At 43.5% G+C, this 12037-nt stretch overlaps 1 protein-coding gene across 1 annotated transcript in view; it reads right to left on the bottom strand.

Annotated features, from left to right (window-relative positions):
• LOC309568294 (nicotinamide N-methyltransferase-like) overlaps positions 1 to 4095 on the bottom strand; it is a gene marked incomplete at its 5' end in the record, with an annotated part of 59980 nt that extends 55885 nt beyond the window's left edge. The window contains one exon of the mRNA XM_082273959.1: positions 4050 to 4095. Within this exon, the coding sequence (XP_082130085.1) occupies positions 4050 to 4095 (46 nt within the window). The remainder of the gene's footprint in view (positions 1 to 4049) is intronic.
• Between the last annotated feature and the right edge of the window lie 7942 nt (positions 4096 to 12037).

The following is a 12037-nucleotide window of genomic DNA, read 5'->3' as shown; positions in this document are numbered from 1 at the left end:
AGATAAATCCCCCCCCCCCCCCCCGTGTTGGAGGGGATGTACTCAAATGGGTAATATGGCTCACCTGTGGTGGAATTGCAGGAAGATTGTGGACTATTGGAAAGAGGTACAGTTGTATTTAAAAATAATAACAGGAAGGGATATACCAAATGACCCATGGTTCTGCCTATTCTATAAAACAGAAATGCCTAAAAAAAACAATATAAACATACAGCAATACCTTATTTATTAATTGCAGCTAAGGGAGTAAAAAGAAATGGCAGGATCCAGAAAGACCAAAGATTAAGGATTGATTTGAAAGGATCGAGTATATTTATAAAATGGAGTACATATGTAGTAGAGACAAAGATCAAGTAGAAAACTTTTCAGAGGTATGGGGTAAATGGATAGAATTTAAGAAGTCTAAGGATTACTCTGAAATAATGATGGAGGAGGAGGAGAGACAGGGGATTGAGAGGAACTCGCCCAAAAACTCAAGTCGGATCCAAACACTCAGCCTTCAGTCAATATGATCAGAAGTCCTCACATCCACAGGTGGTGGTTATATGTAAAGAAAAATAGACAATCCATAGCGTAATACTGTTGAATGCTATTCCATCACCCAGAGGAGTGCACACCGTCACCAGATGGCTGATAGTAGAAAACACCAGTGACCTTAAGTCCCAAATGCTTACCAGATAGTATGTAATTAAAGGTAATGATTGGAAATGGAAGTGCCACACAGAGCCCTCTCCCAACACCACTGCCTCTTACCAGATATAAATTAATGAGAGCCACACAATCTGTCGTCCAGTCCCCGGAGCCAATAGCTCTAGTGGGCCTTCCAAATTATGCCAGGTTCTCCCAGATTGCCATAGGTTAAACCACTCTCTCCAGAAGCCAATCCTTGGAGTAGATGTCACCAGGAGAAGATTCTAATGCTGACTCGATCATGTATCATATGGTATATAAAAAACAAAGGCACTACATAGTGCATTACCAAAGACACTTTTAATAAAGAAAAGACAGCAACTTACAGAAGATGAAACAGATATCAGCGAGGATAAGGCAGGCCGCCGGCCGGTCGGCTCCTCCGCCCGTCCTATTCAACACTCGATCCCACAAGCAGGTGACGTCAGCACGCCGCGACCGACGCACGTTTCGTCAAATGTGACGTTTTCAAGGTACGGGCGGCGCACTGACGCCACCGCTTATGTATGGAAGACACATCCCCCCATGTGATCCACTCAGGCAGCACGAACCGCCATGTTGGATAAGGGAGAAGACAGCTACAATGCCAATTACTGAGAAGGCTGCTGCCGTACATATCAAATCATAAAAAATTGTACATATAATACAAAAAACATAAATATCAAAAATTACCACAAAAAGCAAGAGCTAAATGAAGTTTTATAATTAATATTGCAAAAAATGGTTTAAATAGCACCATCTGCTGGCAAGCACAGGCGGCATCTTAAAATCAATATTCTGAGTCGTGTGAAAACCAAGCACCTGTGCAAAACTGCCACAGACTATCGTAGGCATTTATCAGGAGCCAGATTTCATGATCCCGCACTCCAGATTAAATTAAATTTATAATTATATAAATGAGGGACAAAAATTCACACGCTCACTCAAAGGTCCAATAGGACCACCTAATGATAATTACAGGTGTACCCAGAGTCAACTCCCACCAATATGATGTAGACCTTTTCTAATAAATAATAAAAAAATAAAAACATAATAGATTACAAATGTGTTAGTATCTCAATTAAATAAATTATTTATAAGTAAAAAATATTTTTAAAAGGAAAAAGTCTCTCCCTACTGGTAATTAGAAATCAGAAAGGGAGTAGACCCATCATAACAAACTTTTGAAACCTACATGGATGTGCATAAATTCATCAGGAGGGTCAATATTAAGCGTTATATGGCTAGCAATCCCATTAAAGAGAATCGCTTAACATCTGAGTTTCACCACTCAGGGTTATCGAACGCTTCTCTATTTAACCCTCCGGGATCTTTGGCCCCATCTATCAAGGTTTTTAGGGATATTGTACTTAGAGACCTTGAGTCTATGAAAGTGCACAAATGCAAATTAAATAGAGATTTGCAGGAGGGACTTGATTCCTTATGTAAAAATAAGGAATTAGTCATTAGACCTGCGGATAAGGGTGGAGCTATAGTCGTCCTGGATAGATGCGATTATTTGCAGGAGATGCATCGTATCCTGGATGATGGCTCCACCTATTCCGTCCTGTCAAAGGATCCTAAGGGTCTCTATAAACGTGAATTGGAGAGTATTGTAGACAGGGGTCGCCAACTCAACATTCTTAACAAGAAGGAGTCATCTTTTCTTGTGCCGAAATGCCCGCGTACCCCTGTCATATATTACTTGCCAAAGATCCATAAAAGTCTGACTTCCCCCCCGGGACGTCCCATTGTCAGTGGCATTGACTCTGTGACGTCCCGGGTGGGGAAATATATTGACCTTTACTTGCAACCTCTAGTACAAAGGATGCCTTCTTACATTCGGGACACCAGGCAGGTCATTAACACCCTTTCCAATTTTACTCCTACTAGAGGTATGTGGATGGTGACGGCAGATGTGTCGTCACTATATACAATTATTCCCCATGAGTTGGGTCTGGATGCAGTCAACATGTATCTGAACAGAGAATCGGGCCTACCTAATCCACAGATTTCATTTATCATGGAACTACTAGTGTTTGCCACTAAGCACAACTACTTTTGGTTCGGTGGATTGTTCTACCGACAAGATACTGGGGTAGCAATGGGCGCTAAATACGCCCCGTCCTTGGCCAATTTGTTTATGGCCCAATGGGAGGAGGATGTCATCTATGGTCACAGCAGACCACAGTTGGTGTTGTGGGCCAGATATATAGATGACATCCTCCTCCTGTGGGATGGTCAAGAGTCAGATTTGATTGACTTCCTCGAATCCTTAAATAATAACACCAGAGGTATACATTTGAAACAATAACTATTCCATATCAGTGATCCCAGAATTCACCGATGGTGGGGAGGGAGGTTGGGACTATAGCGGACTAAATTGTCAAAAAGTTTGTAGGTAAGCCAAGAGAAAAACAAAAAAGAAATGTTAAAATATAAACAATATTTATTCAAACATTGAAAAAAGTCGACATGAAAGTAATAGAAAGAGTAATACAGTACAACATGTTACATATATAACGTGGTAGTAGTCGATTTGACGGGTGAAAGCCTATGTTCAATGCATTTCGCTTTCCGCTTCGTCAGGAACTTTGGCGTAATGTATTCACCCTTTTATGGAATTAGGACTACATTAAGACCTTCAAAATGTATACATGAAAAAAGGAAAAAACATATATGAGTACAAATTCATGTCTTAATAGTGAGAAAAATTGGCAATTTTCATTTTAATCCTTGTATAAAGATGTACAGAATCAAGAAAGAAAAGACAAAGAGCTTACCACACTTAAAAATGTTGTACCTAATACATAAAGATATTGGACCAAAGATTGCGTCTCCCAGAGGCTTGCTTTATGGCTCCAAACCAAATAATCCCTGGCAGGGCCCCTAAGGGGTCCTCCATGGAGATGGTTAAGAGGTATGAATTGGACCAGTCTTGAATGGGTGCCACCACAGCGGACAGTAGGTGGAGCCCGGAGTTCTGTGGACACAAATAATATGCGTTGTATAATATGTCTGATGTAATACAGACTTGTTTGGAATGGATAGACATCAATTATAATATAATAATTGGTTAAAGCTCCTAAGGGGTTAATAACCAGGATAACATCACAAAACCTACTGCCGAACTGCCAAAACTAGGGTCAGCTCATTGGGACTGGACATGGAAGGCAAGAGCATTAAGCCAGTAGTTCCATCCATGTTCAAAATATTGAGTCTGCAGCTAGGAGTATATGCTCCAACTGGTTGCCCAATACAGGTATGTGTACAGAAATGATCCATAATCAGATCGACAAACTAAGCCACAGGGCTTAGCTGTCTCCGAAACAGAGCTGGAGTGTAAGGGGTGGTCAGACCCAACAGATTGGGTGTCTTACCTTCAAACCGATAAAGCCGCGGGTCGGGAGAACCGCCATGGCTCATCCTCCCGCGCCCGCGGCTTAAGACTGGTCCCGCCGGAAGTGACGCATGTCCGCAATCGACACTTCCGGCGCGGGCGCCATATTGTCGGATGTCCGCCGCTAGAGGTCAATAGATCTCCGTGGCTGCACATCCGCACCGGCTGGGTCAGCCGGAGGGGGCAAGCAAGAGTGTTGTCCCCTGCTTGGCGCCCGAATCCATACCTAAAAGCGAGCCAATGGACAAGCAGGGAGTGAATCCAGATCCATTACATTAGTGAATACAGTGTTGAGAAACTGGAAAGTTATATTGAGTAAATTTAACGAGCAGAAGCAAAACCAAAACCAAAAGAAAAAAAGAAGAAAAGAAAAACAACCCTAAATGGGTTGTAATACAAATACAGCATTAGGGACCTGTCAAAGACATATATGTCCAACTGATAATTTCTATATAAACATCAAATAGGCAACTCTTGGTATGAAATAAACAGGGACATGAAAAATAGGGAAGTGAAGAAAAATAAATAAGGAAAGAGGGGGGGGGAAAAGGGTAGGAAGATGGGAAAGAGAAGCATCCCATATTGTGAGGGTTCTCAGACATGGTCCCCCTGATAACCCAGATATCCAAGAACGGACCCATATAAAGAGTAAACATAAGATCCCCATACCTGACTTCCTCCAACGTATGAGAGAATTTTAAATAGGGAACAGTAGTCCCCTTATTAGAAATTACCAGTATAACCTGTATGTCAGATAAAGAAAAAAAAAAAAAAAAAAAAAAAAAACACAAAACGGATAAGCAATGGTCAGTTGAATGGACCAATGGGCCTCCTAGGATGAGGCCATTATAGAAGTAAAAAGATGAAGAGACTTTGACTACTAAAAAGTTGCAGATGGTTGTATATTGAGTGAAATCAATATCTACATGGGTAAGTACTAATGATTTGTTCTGTAATGGGGCCCGTTATCAGAACGACCTAAGGGGACAGAAGTAGGATAGAGAGGTTCAGGGATCTAAAGGAAGGACTTATATGAAACAGCAGTATTAAGTCCTGGCCATTGGGTGGCCTGTAGATTAAAAATCCAACTAGCCTCTTTACGGAGGACTTTGTTATCGAAGTCACCCCCCCGTGGATTGAAGGGGATGACCTCGAGAACAGCGAACCTAACGTAATCGGGGTCAAAATCATGATTAACACCGACGTGCTTACAGATGGGCGTATAAATGAGGCCGACCTCTAGATAGTATAGGTGGTCCTGTATACGCTTGGCTAGTTTCCGCTTGGTCTTTCCTACGTAGAAAGCCCCACATTTACAGAGGGCGATGTAAACCACCCCCTGTGTTTGGCAATCTGCGTAGGATCGACATTTATGGATGCCTCCCCTGGGAAGAGGGAAGGAAGGACCCTCCAGGACCCATGGACAAAAGTCACAGGCACCACATTTGAACGTACCTATGGGGGAAGGCTCCCCTTCAGATTGCTCGGTGTAATGGCTGTGGACCAGGGAATCACGGATTGACCGGGACCGACGAAAGGTTAACTGGGGGTATGTAGATACATATTTAGAGATGGTGTGGTCTTCCCTAAGGAAGTGCCAGTTTTTGGCAAGGAGGTTGCGCACCAGATGATGGTCTGTATTAAATTTTGTCACAATTCTAGTGACTGCATCCTTTTTGCCTTTTCTCTTGTGGGGCTTTCTACGTAGGAAAGACCAAGCGGAAACTAGCCAAGCGTATACAGGACCACCTATACTATCTAGAGGTCGGCCTCATTTATACGCCCATCTGTAAGCACGTCGGTGTGCATCATGATTTTGACCCCGATTACGTTAGGTTCGCTGTTCTCGAGGTCATCCCCTTCAATCCACGGGGGGGTGACTTCAATAACAAAGTCCTCCGTAAAGAGGCTAGTTGGATTTTTAATCTACAGGCCACCCAATGGCCAGGACTTAATACTGCTGTTTCATATAAGTCCTTCCTTTAGATCCCTGAACCTCTCTATCCTACTTCTGTCCCCCTAGGTCGTTCTGATAACGGGCCCCATTACAGAACAAATCATTAGTACTTACCCATGTAGATATTGATTTCACTCAATATACAACCATCTGCAACTTTTTAGTAGTCAAAGTCTCTTCATCTTTTTACTTCTATAATGGCCTCATCCTAGGAGGCCCATTGGTCCATTCAACTGACCATTGCTTATCCGTTTTGTGTTTTTTTTTTTTTTTTTTTTCTTTATCTGACATACAGGTTATACTGGTACTTTCTAATAAGGGGACTACTGTTCCCTATTTAAAATTCTCTCATACGTTGGAGGAAGTCAGGTATGGGGATCTTATGTTTACTCTTTATATGGGTCCGTTCTTGGATATCTGGGTTATCAGGGGGACCATGTCTGAGAACCCTCACAATATGGGATGCTTCTCTTTCCCATCTTCCTACCCTTTCCCCCCCCCCCCCCTCTTTCCTTATTTATTTTTCTTCACTTCCCTATTTTTCATGTCCCTGTTTATTTCATACCAAGAGTTGCCTATTTGATGTTTATATAGAAATTATCAGTTGGACATATATGTCTTTGACAGGTCCCTAATGCTGTATTTGTATTACAACCCATTTAGGGTTGTTTTTCTTTTCTTCTTTTTTTCTTTTGGTTTTGGTTTTGCTTCTGCTTGTTAAATTTACTCAATATAACTTTCCAGTTTCTCAACACTGTATTCACTAATGTAATGGATCTGGATTCACTCCCTGCTTGTCCATTGGCTCGCTTTTAGGTATGGATTCGGGCGCCAAGCAGGGGACAACACTCTTGCTTGCCCCCTCCGGCTGACCCAGCCGGTGCGGATTTGCAGCCACGGAGATCTATTGACCTCTAGCGGCGGACATCCGACAATATGGCGCCCGCGCCGGAAGTGACGATTGCGGACATGCGTCACTTCCGGCGGGACCAGTCTTAAGCCGCGGGCGCGGGAGGATGAGCCATGGCGGTTCTCCCGACCCGCGGCTTTATCGGTTTGAAGGTAAGACACCCAATCTGTTGGGTCTGACCACCCCTTACACTCCAGCTCTGTTTCGGAGACAGCTAAGCCCTGTGGCTTAGTTTGTCGATCTGATTATGGATCATTTCTGTACACATACCTGTATTGGGCAACCAGTTGGAGCATATACTCCTAGCTGCAAACTCAATATTTTGAACATGGATGGAACTACTGGCTTAATGCTCTTGCCTTTCATGTCCAGTCCCAATGAGCTGACCCTAGTTTTGGCAGTTCGGCAGTAGGTTTTGTGATGTTATCCTGGTTATTAACCCCTTAGGAGCTTTAACCCATTATTATATTATAATTGATGTCTATCCATTCCAAACAAGTCTGTATTACATCAGACATATTATACAACGCATATTATTTGTGTCCACAGAACTCCGGGCTCCACCTACTGTCCGCTGTGGTGGCACCCATTCAAGACTGGTCCAATTCATACCTCTTAACCATCTCCATGGAGGACCCCTTAGGGGCCCTGCCAGGGATTATTTGGTTTGGAGCCATAAAGCAAGCCTCTGGGAGACGCAATCTTTGGTCCAATATCTTTATGTATTAGGTACAACATTTTTAAGTGTGGTAAGCTCTTTGTCTTTTCTTTCTTGATTCTGTACATCTTTATACAAGGATTAAAATGAAAATTGCCAATTTTTCTCACTATTAAGACATGAATTTGTACTCATATATGTTTTTTCCTTTTTTCATGTATACATTTTGAAGGTCTTAATGTAGTCCTAATTCCATAAAAGGGTGAATACATTACGCCAAAGTTCCTGACGAAGCGGAAAGCGAAATGCATTGAACATAGGCTTTCACCCGTCAAATCGACTACTACCACGTTATATATGTAACATGTTGTACTGTATTACTCTTTCTATTACTTTCATGTCGACTTTTTTCAATGTTTGAATAAATATTGTTTATATTTTAACATTTCTTTTTTGTTTTTCTCTTGGCTTACCTACAAACTTTTTGACAATTTAGTCCGCTATAGTCCCAACCTCCCTCCCCACCATCGGTGAATTCTGGGATCACTGATATGGAATAGTTATTGTTTCAAATTCTCTAACCGGGATGAGGACTAGTTGTCCAGACACAGGCTGCTTCCCATCTTTTCTAATTACTAAATACGAGGGTGGAAAACCCGTCTTCTTCAGCAGCCTATGTCCTTAACATTGTTGATCTTATGTTTGGTCCTTTCTTTCCCAGACCTTATTAACAAGTTTTTGTAAATTGTAGAAACCTACCTCCTGGTTCTATTTACCACTCAGCTAATGTTGAGTTATAGCATATTGGCAACTATATAGCCATTTGTACAATCACAGTATTATAGGCACTCGTTATTATTTTTATTTTTTTTCCCTTTCTTTCCCCCCCCCCTTTTTTCTGACTTTCCCCCTTTACCACCCCCCTTTTTCCCTGTCTATCTACTCTCACTTCCCTATACAGGACTCACACTATACTTGGTTTCCACTGTACCCTTTTTTTTTTTTTTCCCCTTTTCCCTTCCTCAGGCATTACTTACCAACTGACTGCTCCTGGGTGGCTCCACGACCATGGCACAACTAAGCGGTATAGGATGGGAAAAATTCCTGGATACTTTAGAACAGACGTGTGTCTCCCACACTGAACAAGACATCAATTTGGATGTCCATTTCCAAAAAACGAAGAAACTACTTGAACGTAAGTCGAGCCTTGGATGGCATATTCGATACTTTGACAAGTATCTTCGGGATAAAATCAATCCCTTAGGACTTAGAATCCAGGTTTTCCCGTCCTTCGAGATCACTGATCCACAATTCCGTGCATTATGGGAACAAAATTTAACCGCTTGCACGGCCAGGATGATGGAGCTACTCAGGGATAAGTACAGGCACGATCTTGACGAGGTAGATAAGGAATTGGCCCTCCTTCAGGACAAAAAACCCACGTTGCAAAATGTTGAATATACCAAACGGGAGCAAGATCTCATTCAACACCTCGAGCGGTTTAATACCAATCTCATAGTCAAAAAAGATTTTAAATATCACAAAGACCGTTTGGCATTTGCAGGCGGTTATGCCTATAAATGGCAAAAACCCGCATGGCCACGTGGGGGTAGACCTAATAGAAATAGACCAGCCCAAGAGACGGAGTTACCAAGATCAGTATCCGATACCTCCCTCTCATCGGCAACATAGTCCCATAGATCTAATGCTTCATCAATTAAGGGGAAAGTAGGGAGGGGCCGACCCCCCAAAAAGGGCTTGGGCAATGACACTCATGATACATCTTCCCACAAACCGGGCAAAAGAGGAGCATCCCCACATGAAATTACACCGAAGCCTAAACAAAATCCTGGCGGAAGCAGAGGGGCGATGGGGACCCTCAGTGCTAGCAGTGAATCTTCATGTACCTCCATGTTTAGCTCTAATGGCAATACATCACAATACACACTTATGGGAGCCATGCCCAAAAATATAAATAGGGAGCTAACAACCTCTGAACTTGACACCTTGCCCCCTTTAGGGGCTACCCCAGCGCAGGGATCACTATTGCCACCCCCAGCGCTGGGCGACAAAAAACTAGGCCCGATGGACCAACACGTCATCAAGCAAATCTGAAAAATTATGATTTAGATATAATTAATTTATCCTCATATGATTTATCACCCTCTGAAAAAGAAGTATTAACACTGGGGTTGAATTTTTGCCCGACTAACGGCTTGGACAAGTTTGAACTAGTCAAGGACCTGCATCTTTTCGCCAGAAATCTGACGTTCAGATACATCTTTGACAAGGAGAAAGACAAGGTCCCTGGTAGTGATGATACATACAAGGATTTTAAAATACAGGACTTTAAAACCTTGAAAATCCTAATGCAACTTCTAAGTGAAAATGAAAAATATGGAGGGGAGGAGAATGACTCTATGTCATCCTCCTCATCTGATGAGGAACCACTACCAGAAGACAGTCCACATAAATACAAAGCTAAGTCCAAAACTTTCCCCAAACTTCAAACATGCCCCGCTGTGTGGGCTTTTCTCCGTCAGTCGGTGAGAGACATTGAGTCTCTATCTACGAACCCTGTACCTAAACACAATCTAAGCGTGTCCCAAAAATGCGCACTTGACCACTTGATCCATAACGACGACATTGTCATCAAACCCGCCGACAAGGGGGGCAATGTCGTCGTTATGGATCGTGGTCAATACGTCACGATGTGTGACAAAATATTGTCCAATCCAGACTGGTATGCACCCATATCTTCGGACTGCATACAAGATAAAATCAATGAATTTAATGACTTGCTTCGTGATGCTTTTGACCAGGGAATCATTGACCAAGACCTTTTAGGCTACCTTTCAACGAGATGGCCAATCACTCCGACCTTTTACGCCTTGCCCAAGGTCCATAAGGACCTTGTTGCTCCCCCCGGGCGCCCAATAGTCTCCGGTATGGGCTGTGTATCGGAGACAGCTAGCAAGTATTTGGACGATCAATTGAGACCACATGTGGTGAGATTACCCTCCTATTTAAAAGATACCATTGAACTCCTTAAAACCCTGGAGGGACTATCTGTTCCTTGCCACTCCATCCTAGTAGCCATTGACATCGAGGCACTCTACTCCAGCATCCCCCACAGCAAGGGGTTGGAGGTGGTCGCTGGTTTCCTCCGGGAACAGGGACGCTCGTTCTGGCCAAAAGCTGATTTTCTTTTAAAACTTTTGAAACACATTCTCAATTCCAACATCTTTACATTCAATGGCAACACATTCCTCCAGGTGCAGGGGGTAGCGATGGGGACTTCCTGTGCCCCATCGTATGCCAACCTGTACCTGGGGGGATGGGAGCGTGCCCTGTTCGCGGGGGAGTCCGGCGACCCCCTCCTCAACCATATACTCCTTTGGAGAAGATACATCGACGATGTACTTATGGTGTGGACGGGGTCGCTGGAGGAATTACAATCGTTCATGTTACTCCTAGGTGAAAATTCATTCAACCTCAAATTTACGATGCAGTGGCATAGGAACAGATTGGCCTTCCCGGATACTGAGGTGGTGTTGGATCCGGATGGATCGATTTACACCACGCTACACCGTAAGGATACAGCGGGTAACACAATACTCCATTTTGATAGCAGCCATCCGCGTTCATTGGTACGAAGTATCCCTTATTCCCAGTACCTGAGAATACGTAGGATCTGTACCAAGGAAATGGATTTTAAAAGGGAGGCGGATTCCCTCCGTCAACGACTCCTGGCCCGGGGGTACAGCAACAGGGTCCTCAAACGGGCCTATAACAAGGCTTGTGGATTGGAGAGAGATAAATTAATTTTTGGCAAGAGAAAAGGCAAAAAGGATGCAGTCACTAGAATTGTGACAAAATTTAATACAGACCATCATCTGGTGCGCAACCTCCTTGCCAAAAACTGGCACTTCCTTAGGGAAGACCACACCATCTCTAAATATGTATCTACATACCCCCAGTTAACCTTTCGTCGGTCCCGGTCAATCCGTGATTCCCTGGTCCACAGCCATTACACTGAGCAATCTGAAGGGGAGCCTTCCCCCATAGGTACGTTCAAATGTGGTGCCTGTGACTTTTGTCCATGGGTCCTGGAGGGTCCTTCCTTCCCTCTTCCCAGGGGAGGCATCCATAAATGTCGATCCTACGCAGATTGCCAAACACAGGGGGTGGTTTACATCGCCCTCTGTAAATGTGGGGCTTTCTACGTAGGAAAGACCAAGCGGAAACTAGCCAAGCGTATACAGGACCACCTATACTATCTAGAGGTCGGCCTCATTTATACGCCCATCTGTAAGCACGTCGGTGTGCATCATGATTTTGACCCCGATTACGTTAGGTTCGCTGTTCTCGAGGTCATCCCCTTCAATCCACGGGGGGGTGACTTCGATAACAAAGTCCTCCGTAAAGAGGCTAGTTGGATTT

This window comes from Pelophylax lessonae (genome assembly GCF_965119305.1).
Source record: "Pelophylax lessonae genome assembly, chromosome: 12".
NCBI lineage: Eukaryota > Metazoa > Chordata > Amphibia > Anura > Ranidae > Pelophylax > Pelophylax lessonae.
This window is presented reverse-complemented; position numbering and strand designations above follow the sequence as displayed.